This window comes from Cyanistes caeruleus, unplaced genomic scaffold, assembly GCF_971803275.1.
Source record: "Cyanistes caeruleus unplaced genomic scaffold, bCyaCae1.hap1.1 HAP1_SCAFFOLD_302, whole genome shotgun sequence".
In the NCBI taxonomy this organism is placed as follows: Eukaryota; Metazoa; Chordata; class Aves; order Passeriformes; family Paridae; genus Cyanistes; species Cyanistes caeruleus.
This window is the reverse complement of record NW_028256074.1, coordinates 2,371-18,731: the sequence shown is the minus strand read 5'-3', so window position 1 is coordinate 18,731 and position 16,361 is coordinate 2,371. Positions and strand designations below refer to the sequence as shown.

General features: G+C 49.7%; 1 protein-coding gene across 1 annotated transcript; it reads right to left on the bottom strand.

Moving 5' to 3' along the window:
- Positions 1-279: 279 nt before the first annotated feature.
- On the bottom strand, positions 280-9,126 carry LOC147645450 (basic helix-loop-helix transcription factor scleraxis-like). Its single transcript, XM_086874609.1, has 2 exons — positions 8,334-9,126; positions 280-419 (listed from the first exon to the last, which is right to left on the bottom strand). The coding sequence occupies exons 1-2, from the start codon at positions 8,862-8,864 to the stop codon at positions 378-380; spliced, it is 573 nt and encodes a 190-aa protein (XP_086730735.1). The 5' UTR covers positions 8,865-9,126; the 3' UTR covers positions 280-377.
- Positions 9,127-16,361: the final 7,235 nt, after the last annotated feature.

Below are 16,361 nucleotides of genomic sequence, written 5' to 3'. Positions count from 1 at the left end.
TTCCTGGAGCAAATCCGGGAGATCCAAGTGTTCCTGGGGCCGGAATTCCCAGGAATTCCCGAGGATTTCCGGAGCGGATCCGGGAGTTCCGAACATTCCACGACCCGGAACCCCAGGCCGGGAATTCCAAGGAATTTCCCCGAGCGGATCCAGGAATTCCGAACATTCCGCGATCCGGGAATTCCCAGGAAAAATCCCGGAATTCCGGCCCATCCCTGGGAGCCGCTGGAAGGTCGAGGCCGCTCTTCCCGGCGGGATCCGGCGGGAAAACGTCTCCGGATCCGGGAATTCCCCGGCGTTGGCTCCTCCCTGCTCCGTTCCCGGCTGGAATTCCCGGCTGGAATTCCCGGCTGGAATTCCCGGCTGGAATTCCCGGCCTAGCTCCGGAGCTGGTTCGTCTTCCTGTCCCGGTCTTTGCTCTGCGGGAGGGAAAAGGAGAATGGTGGGAATAATTATCCCCTGGGAATTATCCCCCCGTGGGAATTATCCCCCCGTGGGAATTATCCCCCCGTGGGAATTATCCCCTGGGAATTCCGGGATCCCATTCCCAGGGAATTCCGGAATTCTTTCCCCAAGGAATTTTCTTGGGATCCCATTCCCCGGGAATTCTCCCGGGATCCTTTTCCTGGGAATCTTGAAATCCTTTCCCAAGGAATTCTCCTGAGATCCCTTCCCAGGGAATTCCGGGATCCTTTTCCAGGGAATTCCGGGATCCCACTCCCAGGGAATTCTGGGATCCATTCCCAGGGAATTCTGGGATCCCACTCCCAGGGAATTCCGGGATCCCACTCCCAGGGAATTTTGGGATTCCCATTCCCAGGAAAATCTGGAATTCTCTTCCCAGGGAATTTTCTTGGAATCCTTTCCCAGGGAATTTTGGGATCCCATTCCCAGGGAATTCTGGAATTTTTTTCTCAGGGAATTCTCCCAGGATCCCTTTCCAGGGAATTCCAGGATCCCATTCCCAGGGAATTTTGGGATCCATTCCCAAGGAATTCTCTTGGAATCCCATTCCCAGGGAATTCTCTTGGAATCCCATTCCCAGGGAATTCTCTTGGAATCCCATTCCCAGGGAATTTTGGGATCCCATTCCCAGGAAATTCCGGAATTCTCTTCCCAGGGAATTCTCCTGGGATCCTTTCCCAGGGAATTTTGGGATCCCATTCCCGAGGAATTCCCCCGGGATCCTTTCCCAGGGAATTTTGGGATCCCATTCCCGGGGAATTCCGTGATCCCTTCCCAGGGAATTCTCTTGGGATCCCATCCCTGGGGAATTCCGTGATCCCTTCCCAGGGAATTCTCCCCCGGAGCCGTTCCCGATCCCAGCCCCAATCCCGGAATTCCGGTGTCCCGCTCACTCCCAGTTCTCCCAGTCCAGCCCTTCCTCATTCCCAGTCCCGGATTTTCGGGATCCGATTCCCGATTCCCAATTCCCATTTCTCTGGGATCCAAGTCCCAATCCCAGGTTTTTTTTGGGATCCAATTCCCTCTCCCATTCCCCAATCCCGGAATTTTTCCCTTTTCCCAATCCCGGATTTTTGGGATCCAATTCCCTTTCCCAAATCCCAGTTTTTTGGGATCCAATTCCCGATTTTTCTCCTTTTTCCCTTCCTGGTTTTTCTCCCTTTGCCCAATCCCGGTTTTTTTGGGATCCAATTCCCGATTTTTCTCCCTTTGCCCAATCCCAGATTTTTGGGGGGATCCAATTCCCATTCCTTTCCCCAATCCCAGATTTTTGGGATCCAATTCCTGCTCCTATTTCCGGATCTCCCAAGATTCGAGGGAAAAGGGAAAATTTTTCCATGAAAAACCTGGATTGGGATGAGCCAGGCCCGGGAAAAGCGGGAATGGCTCCGAGGAAATCCGGGAATTCCGTGGAATTTAGGATTTATCCATGGGAAAAGCGGGAATGGCTCTGAGAAAATCTGGGGAATTTATGGAATTTCTGCTTCTTGCGCCTGAATTTGGGATTTTTCCATGGGAAAAGCGGGAATGGCTCAGAGGAAATTCGGGAATTCCATGGAATTCGGGATTTATCCAAGAGAAAAATCGGAATGGCTCCGAGGGGACTTGGGAATTTTGTGGAATTTGTGATTCCTGTCCCTGAATTTGGGATTTTTCCATGGGAAAAGCGGGAATGGCTCCGAGGGGATTTGGGAATTTTGTGGAATTTGTGATTCCTGTGCCTGAATTTGGGATTTTTCCATGGGAAACCTGGATTGGGATGGGGGGGGGGTCCTGGCTTTGGAAAAAAAGAATCCCAGTTCCAGTTCCAGCCCAAATTCCAGCCCCAATTCCAGCCCCAATTCCCGTTCTAATTCCAGTTAATTCCAGTTCTAATTCCAGTTCTGATTCCAGCCCCAGTTCCAGCTCTAATTACAGTTCCAAGTCCAATTCCTGCCCAAATTCCAGTTCTAATTCCGGCTTTAGTTCCAATTCCAGTTCTAATTCCAGCTCCAATTCCAGCCCCAATTCCGGCTCTAATTCCAGCTCTAATTCCAGTCCCAATTCCAGTCCCAATTCCAGCCCTGATTCCAGTTCTAATTCCAGCTCCAATTCAGCTCCAATTCCGGCTCCAATTCCAGTTCTAATTCCAGTTCTAATTCCAGTTCTAATTCCAGTCCAAATTCCAATGCCAGCCCCAATTCCAGCCCCAATTCCAGCTCTAATTCCAGTCCTAATTCCTGTTCTAATTCCGGCCCCAATTTCAGTTCTAATTCCAGCTTTAGTTCCAATTCCAGTTCTAATTCCAGCTCCAATTCCGGCTCTAATTCCAGTTCTAATTCCAGTTCTAATTCCAGTTCTAATTCCAGCTCCAATTCCAGTTCTAATTCCAGCTCCAATTCCGGCCCCAATTCCGGCTTTAGTTCCGGTTCCAGTTCTAATTCCTGTTCCAGCCCCAATTTCAGTTTCAATTCCAATTCTAATTCCGGTTCTAATTCCAATTCCAGCCCAAATTCTGGGTCTAGTTCCAGTTCTAATTCCAGTTCAAGTTCTAATTCCAGCTCCAATTCCAGCCCAAATTCCAGCTCTTAATTCCAATTCCAGTTCTAATTCCGGTCTAGTTCCAGTTCCTGTTCTAATTCCAGCTCCAATTCCAATTCCAGTTCTAATTCTGGCTTTCGTTCCAGTTCTAATTCCAGTTCCAGTTTTAGTTCCATCCCAAATTCCAGCCCCAATTCCAATTCCAGTTCTAATTCCAATTTTAGTTCCAGTTCAAGTTCTAATTCCAGCCCCAATTCCGGCTCCAATTCCAGTTCCCAATTCTGGCCCAAATTTCAGTTCTAATTCTAGCTCTAACTCCAGTTCTAATTCCTGTTCCTATCCTAATTCCGGCCCCAATTCCGTCTCCAATTCCAATTCCAGCCCCAATTCCAGCTCTAATTCCAATTCCAATTCCAGTTCTAATTCTGGCTTTAGTTCCAGTTCTAATTCCAGTTCCTGTTCTAATTCCAGTTCTAATTCCAGCTTTAGTTCCAGCCCCAATTCCAGCTCCAGTTTTAATTCCATCCCCAATTCCAGCCCCAATTCCAATTCCAGTTCTAATTCCAGTTCTAATTCTGATTCCTGTTCTAATTTCAGCCCCAATTCCAGTTCTAATTCCAATTTTAGTTCCAGTTCAAGTTCTAATTCCAGCCCCAATTCCGGTTCCAATTCCAATTTCAGTTCTAATTCCAGCTTTAGTTCCGGTTCTAATTCCTGTTCCTATCCTAATTCTGGCCCCAATTCCGGCTTCAATTCTAATTCCAGTTCTAATTCTGGCTTTCGTTCCAGATCTAATTCCAGTTCCAGTTTTAATTCCATCCCAAATTCCAGCTCCAATTCCAATTCCGGTTCTAATTCCAGCTTTAGTCCCAGTTCTAATTCCTGTTCCTATCCTAATTCCATCCCCAATTCCAGCCCAGATTCCAATTCCAGTTCTAATTCTGGCTCTAATTCCAGTTCCAGTTTTAATTCCATCCCCAATTCCAGCTCCAATTCCAATTCCAGTTCTAATTCCGGTTCTAATTCCGATTCCAGCCCCGATTCCGGCCCAGATTCCGGCTGCCATGGGATTTTTTGGGAATTCCTTGGAAATTACAGATGGGAATTTGTAGGAATTGTTGGAAAAAAATCAGGATTGGGATTATCGGGATCGATGGGAAATTCGGGATTTGGATTTGTAGGAATTGATCCAGAATTTGGGATTGGGATTCATGGGAAATTCGGGATGGGAATTATCGGAATCGATAGAAAATTCGGGATGGGGATTTGTAGGAATTGATGGAAAATTCAGGATCGGCTCTGAGGTCCCTTCCCCCCTCAGCATTCCCAAATTCCCCCTTTCCCAAATCCCGGAATTTTCAGGATTCCCGGAAAACTCCGGAGTTCCTTGAGCTCTGAATCCTTCCCGAGGATTTTTCCGGGATCAGCGCGGATCCCGATCGTTCCCGGGGAATTCCTGGGGGGGGGAGGGTTGGGAAATTTGGGATTTGGGCAGGAAAATCCCGCTGGATTTTCCTGAATTTCTGCCGAATCCCAAAATCCAGGGAATGGCAGCCGGGGGAAACTGGGAGCGCTGGGATTGGGAATTGGGAGCCGATCCCAAAATTCCCGGTTTTCCAGAGCCTTTCCCGGTGCCTGTTCGCGGCTCCAGAGAGGATTTTCCATGGATTTTTCCATGGATTTTGGAGCTGGATGGGATAAATCTGGGAATTTCTGGGATAAAGCCTGGAATTTCTGGGATAAAGCCTGGAATTTCAGGGATAAACCTGGGAATTTCTGGGATAAAACTGGGAATTTCTTGGATAAAACTGGGAATTTCTGGGACAGAATTCCCTCCATCCCCATGGGATTCATTCCTGAATCCCGGGATAAAATTCCCTCCATCCCCACGGGATTTATTCCCGATCCCGAATTCCCTCGGAGCGGACAAACGCCGGGATAAAACCGGGAATCGCCGCTTTTCCGGGAATCCGAGAGCTCCGAACGGCAGCTCGGCGTTCCCAGCCCGAATCCCGAATTCCTGGGACGCCATTCCCTTCATTTTTATGGAATTCCCTGTATCCCAAAGCTCATTCCTGTACCCCAAATCTCATTCCCTCTATTCCACTCCCTCATTCCCGTATCCCAAATCTCATTCCCTGTATTCCATTCTCTCGTTTCCTTCATCCTGGATCTCATTCCCGTATTCCAGGCCTCTTTCCTGTATCTTAAATCCCATTCCCTTCATCCTGGACCTCATTCCCAGGATCCTAAATCTCATTCCCGTATTCCAGACCTCGTTCCCTTCATCCTGAACCTCATTCCCGTATTCCAGGCCCTTTTCCTGTATCCCAAACCTCATTCCCAACATCCCAAACTCACGATTTTTCTCTGCTGAGGCAGAAGGTGCAGCTTCGTCCCTCTATTCCAGACCTCATTCCTGTATCCCAAACCCCATTCCCAACATCCTGGACCTCATTCCCGTGTTCCAGACCTCGTTCCCGTCATCCTGAACCTCATTCCTGTATCCCAAACCCCGTTCTTGTATCCCAAATCTCATTCCCAACATCCCAAACTCACCAGTTTCCCCTTCTTGTTGAGGCAGAAGGTGCAGCTCTGTCCCTCTATTCCAGACCTCATTCCCACATCCTGGACCTCATTCCCAGTATCCCAAACCTCATTCCCAATATTCCAAGCCTCATTCCCACATCCCAAACCCCATTCCCACATCCCAAACCCCATTTCCACACCCCAAACTCACCATTTTCCTCTGGTTGCTGAGGCAGAAGGTGCAGATCTGGCGGGGCTGGGCGCTCTCCCCCTCCCTTGCCGGCGACACGGCCGCTCCGCCGGGATAAAAGCCCACACTTCCCCTTCCATTCCCCATCCCAGACCCCATTCCCAACATCCTGGACCTCATTCCCGTGTTCCAGATCTCATTCCCTTCATCCTGGATCCCATTCCCGTATTTCAGACCTCATTCCCGTATCCCAAATCTCATTCCCAACATCCCAAACTCACCAGTTTCCTCTGCTGCTGGAGAAGGTGCAGCTCTGTCCCTCTATCCCAAACCTCATTCCCTTCATCCTGGGCCTCATTCCCGTATTCCAAATCTCGTTCCCTTCATCCTGGAACCCATTCTTGTATTCCACACTCTTTTTCTGTATCCCAAATCTCATTCCCAACATCCCAAACTCACCAGTTTCCTCTGCTGCTGGAGAAGGTGCAGCTCCGTCCCTCTATTCCAGACCTCATTCCCAGTATCCCAAACCTCATTCCCTTCATCCTGGATCCCATTCCTGTATCCCAAACTTCATTCCCTTCATCCTGGATCCCATTCCCGTATTCCAGACTCTTTTCCCGTATCCCAAACCTCATTCCCAACATCCCAAACTCACCAGTTTTTCTCTGCTGAGGCAGAAGGTGCAGCTCTGTCCCTCTATTCCAGAACTCATTCCCATATCCTGGACCTCATTCCCACTATACCAAACCTCATTCCCGAATTCCAAACTCCATTCCCACACCCCAAACTCACCATTTTCCTCTGGTTGCTGAGGCAGAAGGTGCAGATCTGGCGGGGCTGGGCGCTCTCCCCCTCCCTTGCCGGCGACACGGCCGCTCCGCCGGGATAAAAGCCCACACTTCCCCTTCCATTCCCCATCCCAGACCCCATTCCCAACATCCTGGACCTCATTCCCGTGTTCCAGATCTCATTCCCTTCATCCTGGATCCCATTCCCGTATTCCACACTCTTTTCCTGTATCCCAAATCTCATTCCCAACATCCCAAACTCACCAGTTTCCTCTGCTGCTGGAGAAGGTGCAGCTCTGTCTCTCTATTCCGGACCTCATTCCCAGTATCCCAAACCTCATTCCCTTCATCCTGGATCCCATTCCTGTATCCCAAGCTTCATTCCCTTCATCCTGGACCTCATTCCCGTATTCCACACTCTTTTCCTGTATCCCAAATCTCATTCCCAACATCCCAAACTCACCAGTTTCCTCTGCTGCTGGAGAAGGTGCAGCTCTGTTCCTCTATTCCAGAACTCATTCCCAGTATCCCAAACCTCATTCCCTTCATCCTGGATCCCATTCCTGTATCCCAAACTTCATTCCCTTCATCCTGGATCCCATTCTCGTATTCCAGACTCTTTTCCTGTATCCCAAATCTCATTCCCAACATCCCAAACTCACCAGTTTTTCTCTGCTGAGGCAGAAGGTGCAGCTCTGTCCCTCTATTCCAGACCTCACTCCCACATCCTGGACCTCATTCCCAGTATCCCAAACCCCATTCCCACTATCCCAAACCTCATTCCCGAATTCCAAATCCCATTCCCACACCCCAAACTCACCATTTTCCTCTGGTTGCTGAGGCAGAAGGTGCAGATCTGGCGGGGCTGGGCGCTCTCCCCCTCCCTTGCCGGCGACACGGCCGCTCCACCGGGATAAAACCCCACACTTCCCCTTCCATTCCCCATCCCAGACCCCATTCCCAACATCCTGGACCTCATTCCTGTATTCCAGACCTCGTTCCCAACATCCTGGAACCCATTCTTGTATTCCAGACCCTTTTCCTGTATCCCAAATCTCATTCCCAACATCCCAAACTCACCAGTTTCCTCTGCTGCTGGAGAAGGTGCAGCTCTGTCCCTCTATTCCGGACCTTATTCCCAGTATCCCACACCTCATTCCCTTCATCCTGGATCCCATTCCTGTATCCCAAACTTCATTCCCTTCATCCTGGATCCCATTCCCGTATTCCAGACTCTTTTCCTGTATCCCAAATCTCATTCCCAACATCCCAAACTCACCAGTTTTTCTCTGCTGAGGCAGAAGGTGCAGCTCTGTCCCTCTATTCCAGACCTCACTCCCATATCCTGGACCTCATTCCCACTATCCCAAACCCCATTCCCAGTATCCCAAACCTCATTCCCGAATTCCAAACCCCATTCCCACACCCCAAACTCACCATTTTCCTCTGGTTGCTGAGGCAGAAGGTGCAGATCTGGCGGGGCTGGGCGCTCTCCCCCTCCCTTGCCGGCGACACGGCCGCTCCGCCGGGATAAAAGCCCACACTTCCCCTACCATTCCCCATCCCAGACCCCATTCCCAACATCCTGCACCTCATTCCCATATTCCAGACCTCATTCCCTTCATCCTGGATCCCATTCCCGTATTTCAGACCCTTTTCCTGTATCCCAAATCTCATTCCCAACATCCCAAACTCACCAGTTTCCCCTTCTTGCTGAGGCAGAAGGTGCAGCTCCGTCCCTCTATTCCAGACCTCACTCCCATATCCTGGACCTCATTCCCAGTATCCCAAACCCCATTCCCAGTATCCCAAACCTCGTTCCCACATCCCAAACTCACCATTTTCCTCTGGTTGCTGAGGCAGAAGGTGCAGATCTGGCGGGGCTGGGCGCTCTCCCCCTCCCTTGCCGGCGACACGGCCGCTCCGCCGGGATAGAAGCCCACGCTCGCCGCCGTTCCTGCTCCGTGGCAGGGCTGCCCATTCCCGCTGGATTCTCCCACCAGGAGAACATTCCCGAGGTGCGAGATGTAGCTGGAAGCGAGGCGCAGAGTCTCGATTTTGGAGAGTTTTCTGTCGGCCGGTTCGGTGGGGATGAGCGTTCTGAGCGCCGTGAACGCCGTGTTCACCGAGTTGGTTCTGTCCCTTTCCCGAGCGTTCGCCGTGTGCCTCTGCCGGGGCTCCCGGGAAATCCTCCCGCGGTTCTTCCCGCTCCTCCTCTTGCCCATTTTCCCCCCGAATCCATCGCTATCCACATGGAAAGGTTTCTCCTCCGAGCCCGAGCTCTCGCTGTTCTCCTCATCCTCCGACAGCGCGCTGATGTCGGGGTACAGAAATCTCCCCGGGGCTGAGCGGATCATAGCGAAGGACATGCTGGAAAACCGGGAATTACCGCTGGAAAAGCTCGGGAATGCTCAGCTCCGGTGCTTCATGGCTCTCTGCGATCCTCTTAGGGACTTTTTATTTATTAGCCCGCTTTTTTAAAGGGTTTGAAGGCGCTTTTATCCCGGTTTTTTTAAAGGGTTTGTGGCGCTGTTGGAGGTTTTTGCTTGGAGTTTTATCCCGGTTTTTTTTGGGATGGTTTTTTTGGGGAATTTGGGGTTTGAAGGTTGTTTTTAGGTTGTTTTGGGGTTTTTTTTTTGGTGGGTTTATTCCCGGTTTTGGGGCTCGCCGCCGCTCCCGGCGCACGTGCGCATCCTCCGGGAGCCGCGGGCTCGGAATTTGGGGATTTTATAGAGTTTGGGAATGGGCGGCGCTGCCCCTCCCCCATCCCCCCTCCCCTCCCCCCCCCCGCCTTCTCCAACCTCATCCCGAGCCCGGATTCCATGGAAAAGGAGCCTTTGGAAAGGGGAGCCCCAGGCCCGGCCTACCTGAGCTCACCCTCCGGCCTGGCTTTAACCCTTTCGCCGCATTCCCGAGGAACCCGCCGCTCCTTCATCCCAAAAAATTCCCTCATCCCCAAAAACCACCGCGACCCCTCTGGAATTTCACCTCTCCCCAACCCCCCCCCCCACCCGGGAATTCTCGGATTCCCCAGGAATTTCCCCCCTTTTTTTCCCGTTTTTCCCTCATTCCCGTCCCAAAAATCGCCAGGGGGGAAATTTGGGATCCCTCTGGAATTTCCTCATCCGGGATTTGCCGAATTCCCGAGGAATTTTCCCCCTTTATCCCAAAATTCTCTCATCCTCATCCCAAAAATCACCGGGGGGGGGGAATTTGGGATCCCTCTGGAATTTCCTCGTCCGGGATTTGCCGAATTCCCGAGGAATTTTCCCCCTTTATCCCAAAATTCCTTCATCCTCATCCCAAAAATCACCGGGGGGGGGAAATTTGGGATCCCTCTGGAATTTCCCCATCCGGGATTTGCCGAATTCCCGAGGAATTTCCCCCCTTTTTTCCTCTTTTCCCCTCATTCCCATCCCAAAAATCACCGGGATCCCCCTGGAATTCCCCCCCCCCCGGGATTTACCGAATTCCCGAGGAATTATCCCAAAAATTCCTTCATCCTCATCCCAAAGATCAGCGGGGGGGGGAATTTGGGATCCCTCTGGAATTTCCCCATCCGGGATTTGCCGAATTCCCGAGGAATTTCCCCCCTTTTTTCCTCTTTTCCCCTCATTCCCATCCCAAAAATCACTGAGGGGGGGAATTTGGGATCCCTCTGGAATTTCCCCCCCCCCGGGATTCACGGAATTCCCAAGGAATTCTCTCCCCTGGGCCATTCCCGGTTTCCCGCTGGATCCCATCCCAAAATCCCGGTGGGAATTGGGAATTAACCCTTGAGGAGCCGCTGGGATTTCCGGGAATTCCGGAGGCGTCAGGTGTCCTTCCCCAATCCCGGGATATTCCAGGGATTTTTGGGGCACTCTGGGATTCTTTGGGAATTCTCTGCGGGTCAGGAATTTCCATCCCAAAAATTCCCCCCTCCCCCAAAAAAAAAATAAAAACCAAAACCTTTCCCTCCTTCCCAAATCCCAAATTCCGGCTCCCCCTGGAAAAGGCCTCTGGAAACTCCGGGATTTTCTGGGATTTCCCTGCTCATTCCAGGATTTTCCCATTCCCAGCCAGGAATTCCATCCTAAAATCCCACAAAAAAAAAAAATCCTTTCCTCCCTCTTCAACCCCCAAACTCCAAGAAAAAAAAACCAAAAAAAACCTCTGGAATTCCCTTCTCTCCACCCTCATCCCAAAAAAAAAAAAACCCGGGAGAAATGTCCCATCCGAGCATGGAAAAGCCATTTCCACCTGGAAAACAAAAAATCCCGGAATCGCCGTTTTCCCGGGATTTTGAGGGGATTTTTTGGGATTTTTTTGGGGAATTTTGGGGCATTTTTTGGGGTTTTTTTTTGGGATATTTTTGGGCGATTTTTTGGGGAATTTTCGGGAATTTTTGGGATTTTTAAATTTATTTTTGGAGGGATTTTTGTGGATTTTTCTGGGATTTTGGGGGGGATTTTTGGGATTTTTATTTTTTTACTTTGGAGGGGATTTTTTGGGATTTTTTTGTATTTTTGAATCTTTTTTTGGGAATTTTTGGGGATCTTTCAAGGGGGGGATTTTTTTATTTTCTTTTATTTCAGGGGGGATTTTTTGGGATTCTTTGGGATTTTTTAATTTATTTTTCAGGGATTTTTTGGGAGGAATTTTGGGGATTTCTTTTTGTTTTGGGGGGATTTATTTAGAGATTTTTTTGTGATTTTTTAATTTTATTTTTTTGAGTTTTGTGGGGGATTTTGGGATTTTTTTTCTATTTTGGGGAGAATTTTTGGGGGATTTTGGGAGGATTTTTGGGGGATTTGGGATTTTTGGGGGGGATTTTGGGGGAATTTTTTTGGGATTTTGAGAGGATTTTTTGGGGATTTTTTTTCGGGATTTTGGGAGGATTTTTTGGGGGAGATTTGGGATTTTTTTGGGGTTTTTTTGGCATTTTGGGAGGATTTTTGGGGGAGATTTGGGATTTTTTTGGATTTTTTTATTTTTCGTGGGGTTTTTTTTATATTTTGGGGGGAGATTTTTTATTTTCTTGAGTGGATTTGGGAATTTTGGGGGGGATTTTCTTTGGCTTTTTTTTTGAATTTTGGGCAGATTTTTGGGGGAATTCGAGGATTTTTTGGGATTTTTTTTTTTAATTTTTGTCGTGATCAATTTTATTTGGGGCGAGGCCGGGGGGGGGAATATTTTTCAGAATAATTTTTGTGTGTATTTTCTCCATTATTTTTCTCTGATATTTTCGTACATTCCCCAAGATTTTTTTGGCCATTTCCCCATCATTTTTTCACCATTCCTCCCACAAATTCTTCCATTTTTTTTTTAATATCTCACCCACCCCCCCTCAATTTTTTTCCACCCTCCCCACATCCCATCCCAAATTTTTTTTTCCCTAATTTTCCCCTTTTTCCCCCCCTTTTTTCCCCCCATTCCCGAGCTTCCCCCGGCTTTTCCAGCGGCGCCTCCCGGGAGCTCCGCGCGGGAGGTTTCGTTCCCGACCGGATCGCGGCACCTTCCGTACGCTCCCGACTTTAATCCCTGTCTCGGCAGCTTCCGAAATCCAACCTCTGTCATCCCTTTCCCGGCCCTCTGGAAGCTCCCGGAGCCATCTGCTTTCGTTTAACGCCGGCTCCGGGGCCGCCGCAATTCCCGGGAAAAGGACGGAGCCACCAGGAGCAGGAGCAGGATTGGGAAGGATGGAAAAAAAAATAAAGAAAAACGGGGGGTGGAAAAGAGATCCTGAAAATCCCAGGGGGTGCCGGTGAAAATCCGGGGAGTTGGGGTTGGAATCCCGGGAATTGGGGTGGGATTGAGGCCAAAATTCAGGGAATTGCGGCCAAAATCCTGGGAATTCTGGCCAAAATTGTTGGAATTGCGGCCAAAATTTAGGGAATTGTGGCCAAAATCCATGGAATTGTGTCCAGGGATGTGGAGCCGGTGCTGGGCACAGGTTGGGGGCACGGGGAGCCCCAAAATCCAGGGAATTGTGGCCAAAATCCTGGGAATTCTGGCCAAAATTGTTGGAATTGTGGCCAAAATTGTTGGAATTGTGGCCAAAATTCAGGGAATTGTGTCCAGGGATGTGGAGCCGGTGCTGGGCACAGGTTGGGGGCACGGGGAGCCCCAAAATCCAGGGAATTGTGGCCAAATCCAGGGAATTGTGGCCAAAATTCAGGGAAAAATGGCCAAAATCGTTGGAATTGCATTCAGGGATGTGGAGATGATTTGGGGCATGGGGAGCCCCAAAATCCAGGGAATTGTGGCCAAAATCTGTGGGATTGTGGCCAAAATCCAGGGAATTGTGGCCAAAATCCAGGGAATTGCGGCCAAAATCATGGAAAAAGTGGTGCAAAAGGGACGGGATCCTGAAAATCCGAGGGGGTCCCGGTGAAAATCCGGGGAGTTGGGGTTGGAATCCCGGGAATTGGGGTGGGATTGAGGCCAAAATTCAGGGAATTGCAGCCAAAATTTAGGGAATCGTGGCCAGAATCTTTGGAATTGTGTCCAGGGATGTGGAGCCGGTGCTGGGCACGGGTTGGGGGCACGGGGAGCCCCAAAATCCAGGGAATTGTGGCCAAAATCCAGGGAATTGTGGCCAAAATCCAGGGAAAAATGGCCAAAATTCAGGGAAAAATGGCCAAATCTGTGGGATTGTGGCCAAAATCCATGGATTCGTGGCCAAAATCCTTGGATTTGGAACCAGGGACGTGGAGATGATTGGGGGCACAGGGAACCCCAAAATCCAGGGAATTGCGGCCAAAATCCAGGGAATTGTGGCCAAAATCTGTGGAATTGTGGCCAAAATCCAGGGAATTGCAGCCAAAATCCAGGGAATCGTGGCCAGAATCTTTGGAATTGTGTGCAGGGATGTGGAGCCGGTGCTGGGCACAGGTTGGGGGCACGGGGAGCCCCAAAATCCAGGGAATTGTGGCCAAAATCCAGGGAATCGTGGCCAAAATTCAGGGAATTGCAGCCAAAATCGTTGGAATTTTGGTCAGGGAGGTGGAAATGATTTGGGGCACGGGGAGCCCCAAAATCCAGGGAATTGTGGCCAAAATCTGTGGGATTGTGGCCAAAATTCAGGGAATTGCGGCCAAAATCCAGGGAATTGTGGCCAAAATCATTGGAATTGCAGCCAAAATTTAGGGAATTGTGGCCAAAATCCATAGAATTCTGGGCAGGGATGTGGAGCCGGTGCTGGGCACAGATTGGGGGCATGGGGAGCCCCAAAATCCAGGGAATTCAGGCCAAAATCCTGGGAATTGCGGCCAAAATCCTGGGAATTGCGGCCAAAATCCAGGGAATTGGGGCCAAAATTGTTGGAATTGCGGCCAGAATTTAGGGAATTGCAGCCAAAATCCATGGAATTGCGTCCAGGGATGTGGAGATGATTTGGGGCACGGGGAGCCCCGAAATCCTGGGAATTGTGGCCAAAATCCAGGGAAAAATGGTCAAAATCCAGGGAAAAATGGCCAAATCTGTGGGATTGTGGCCAAAATCCATGGATTCGTGGCCAAAATCCTTGGATTTGGAACCAGGGACGTGGAGATGATTTGGGGCACAGGGAACCCCAAAATTTAGGGAATTGTGGCCAAAATCCAGGGAATTCTGGCCAAAATCCAGGGAATTGCGGCCAAAATCCAGGGAATTGTGGCCAAAATCCAGGGAATTGTGGCCAAAATCCAGGGAATTGTGGCCAAAATCGTTGGAATTTTGGTCAGGGATGTGGAGATGATTGGGGACACAGGAACCCCAAAATCCAGGGAATCGTGGCCAAAATCCAGGGAATTGTGGCCAAAATCCAGGGAATCGTGGCCAAAATCCAGGGAATCGTGGCCAGAATCCCTGGAATTGCGTCCAGGGATTTGGGGCACCGGGAATTCTGCCCCTTTCCCACCTTTTGATCCTCGGGAATTCCGCCCAAAGAATTCCCAAAAATGCCGGAATTGGGAATTTGCTCCTCTCAGGAGGCGCCCGAGGTTTCCTTGTGCCGGAATTCCGGGAATTCTCTGGGATCCTGGGAATTCTCTGGGATCCTGGGAATTCTCTGGGATCCTGGGAATGCTCCAGAATTCCGGGAATTCTCCGGGATCCCGGGAATGCTCCAGAATTCCGGGAATTCTCCGGGATCCTGGGAATCCTCTGGGATCCCGGGAATGCTCCAGAATTCCGGGAATTCTCCGGGATCCCGGGAATGCTGCCCCTCTCCCATCCCCTTTTCCCTGAGCGTGGCCCCGGATAATTTCCGGGAAGGAAATCCCGGGAATCCTTGGAATTCCCAAAGATATTTCCTGGGAAGGATCCTTTTCCCAAGGAAATTCCCTGGAATTCCCTGGAATTCCCTCCCTCCTTTCCCCATTTTCTCCTGGAATTCCCTCACATTTTTTCCCTGGAATTTCCTGGAATTCCCCCACATTTTTCCCCATTTTTCCCTGGAATTCCCTCACGTTTTTCCCTGGAATTCCCTCACGTTTTTTCCCTTTTTTCCTTGGGAAGCAGCTCCAGGATTTTCCTGGAATTCCCTCCCCCTTCTCCCAAAAAATTCCCTGGAATTCCCTCACCTTTCCCCCCATTTTTCTGGAATTCTCTCCCCATTTTTCCCCAGGAATTCCCTGGAATTCCTTCATCTTTTTCCTCTGGAATTCCAAGGAATTCCCTCACATTTTTCCCAAAGAATCCCCAGGAATTCCCTCACATTTTTTCCTGGAATTCCATCACGTTTTTTCCTGGAATTCCCTCCCCCTTTCCCCATTTTTTCTGGAGTTCCTTCCCTGTTTTCCAAAAAAATCCCCAGGAATTCCCTCACATTTTTTCCTGGAATTCCCTCACATTTTTCCCCATTTTTTCTGGAATTCTCTCCCCCTTTTCCCCTGGAATTTTCTCAAATTTTTCTCCAATAATTTCTTGGAATTCCTTCACCCTTTTCCTCTGGAATTCCCTGGAATTCTCCCATCCCCTTTTCCCCATTTTTCCCTGGAATTCCCTCACATTTTCCCCATTTTTCCCAGGAATTCCCTCACATTTTTCCCAGGAATTCCCTCACATTTTTTCCCTGGAATTCCCTCACATTTTCCCAGGAATTCCCTCACATTTTCCCCATTTTTCTGGAATACTCTCTCCCTTTTCCCACTTCTTTTTCCTGGAATTCCCTTCCCCTTTTCCTCTGGAATTCCCTGGAATTCCCTCACATTTTTCCCCATTTTCCCCTGGAATTCCCTCTCTCTTTTCCCGAAGAATTCCCTGGAATTCCCTCACCCTTTTCCCCATTTTTTCCTGGAATTCCCTCACATTTTTCCCAAAAAATTCCCTGGAATTCCCTCACATTTTTCCCCAAAAATTCCCAGGAATTCCCTCACATTTTTCCCAGAATTCCTCACATTTTTCCCAGGATTTCCCTCACATTTTTCCCAGGAATTCCCTCACATTTTTTCCCTGGAATTCCCTCACATTTTCCCCATTTTCCCCTGGAATTCTCTCACATTTTCCCCATTTTCCCAGGAATTCCCTCCCATTTCCCCCCAAAAACCCCCAGGAATTCCCTTTTCCCCCAGGAATTCCCGTCCCTCCCCCCCCCCGGCTCATTCCCAGTTTTTTTTCCCGGTTTTCCCCCCCAGGACATCCGGAACACGGTGGGGAACATTCCCATGGAATGGTACCGGGATTTCCCGCACCTGGGATACGACCTGGACGGGAAAAGGATCTTCAAACCCCTGCGCAGCAGGGACCAGCTGGAGCTCTTCCTGGAAAAGATGGAAAACCCGGAATACTGGTGAGGGAAAATCCCGGGAAAATCCCGGGAAAATACCGGGAAAATCCCGGGAAAATCCCGGAGATTTCCTGGCCTTTGGGATTGGTCGGAATTCCCGGATTTTGGGAGGTCT

Bases quoted from the DNA above. Each gene is read 5' to 3' on its own strand.
- LOC147645450 (XM_086874609.1), bottom strand. From the start codon at position 8,864: ATGTCCTTCGCTATGATCCGCTCAGCCCCGGGGAGATTTCTGTACCCC. The intron at 420-8,333 runs GTGAGTTTGGGA...TCCCTCCCGCAG, and splicing joins TCAGCAACCAGAGGAAAATG to AGCAAAGACCGGGACAGGAA.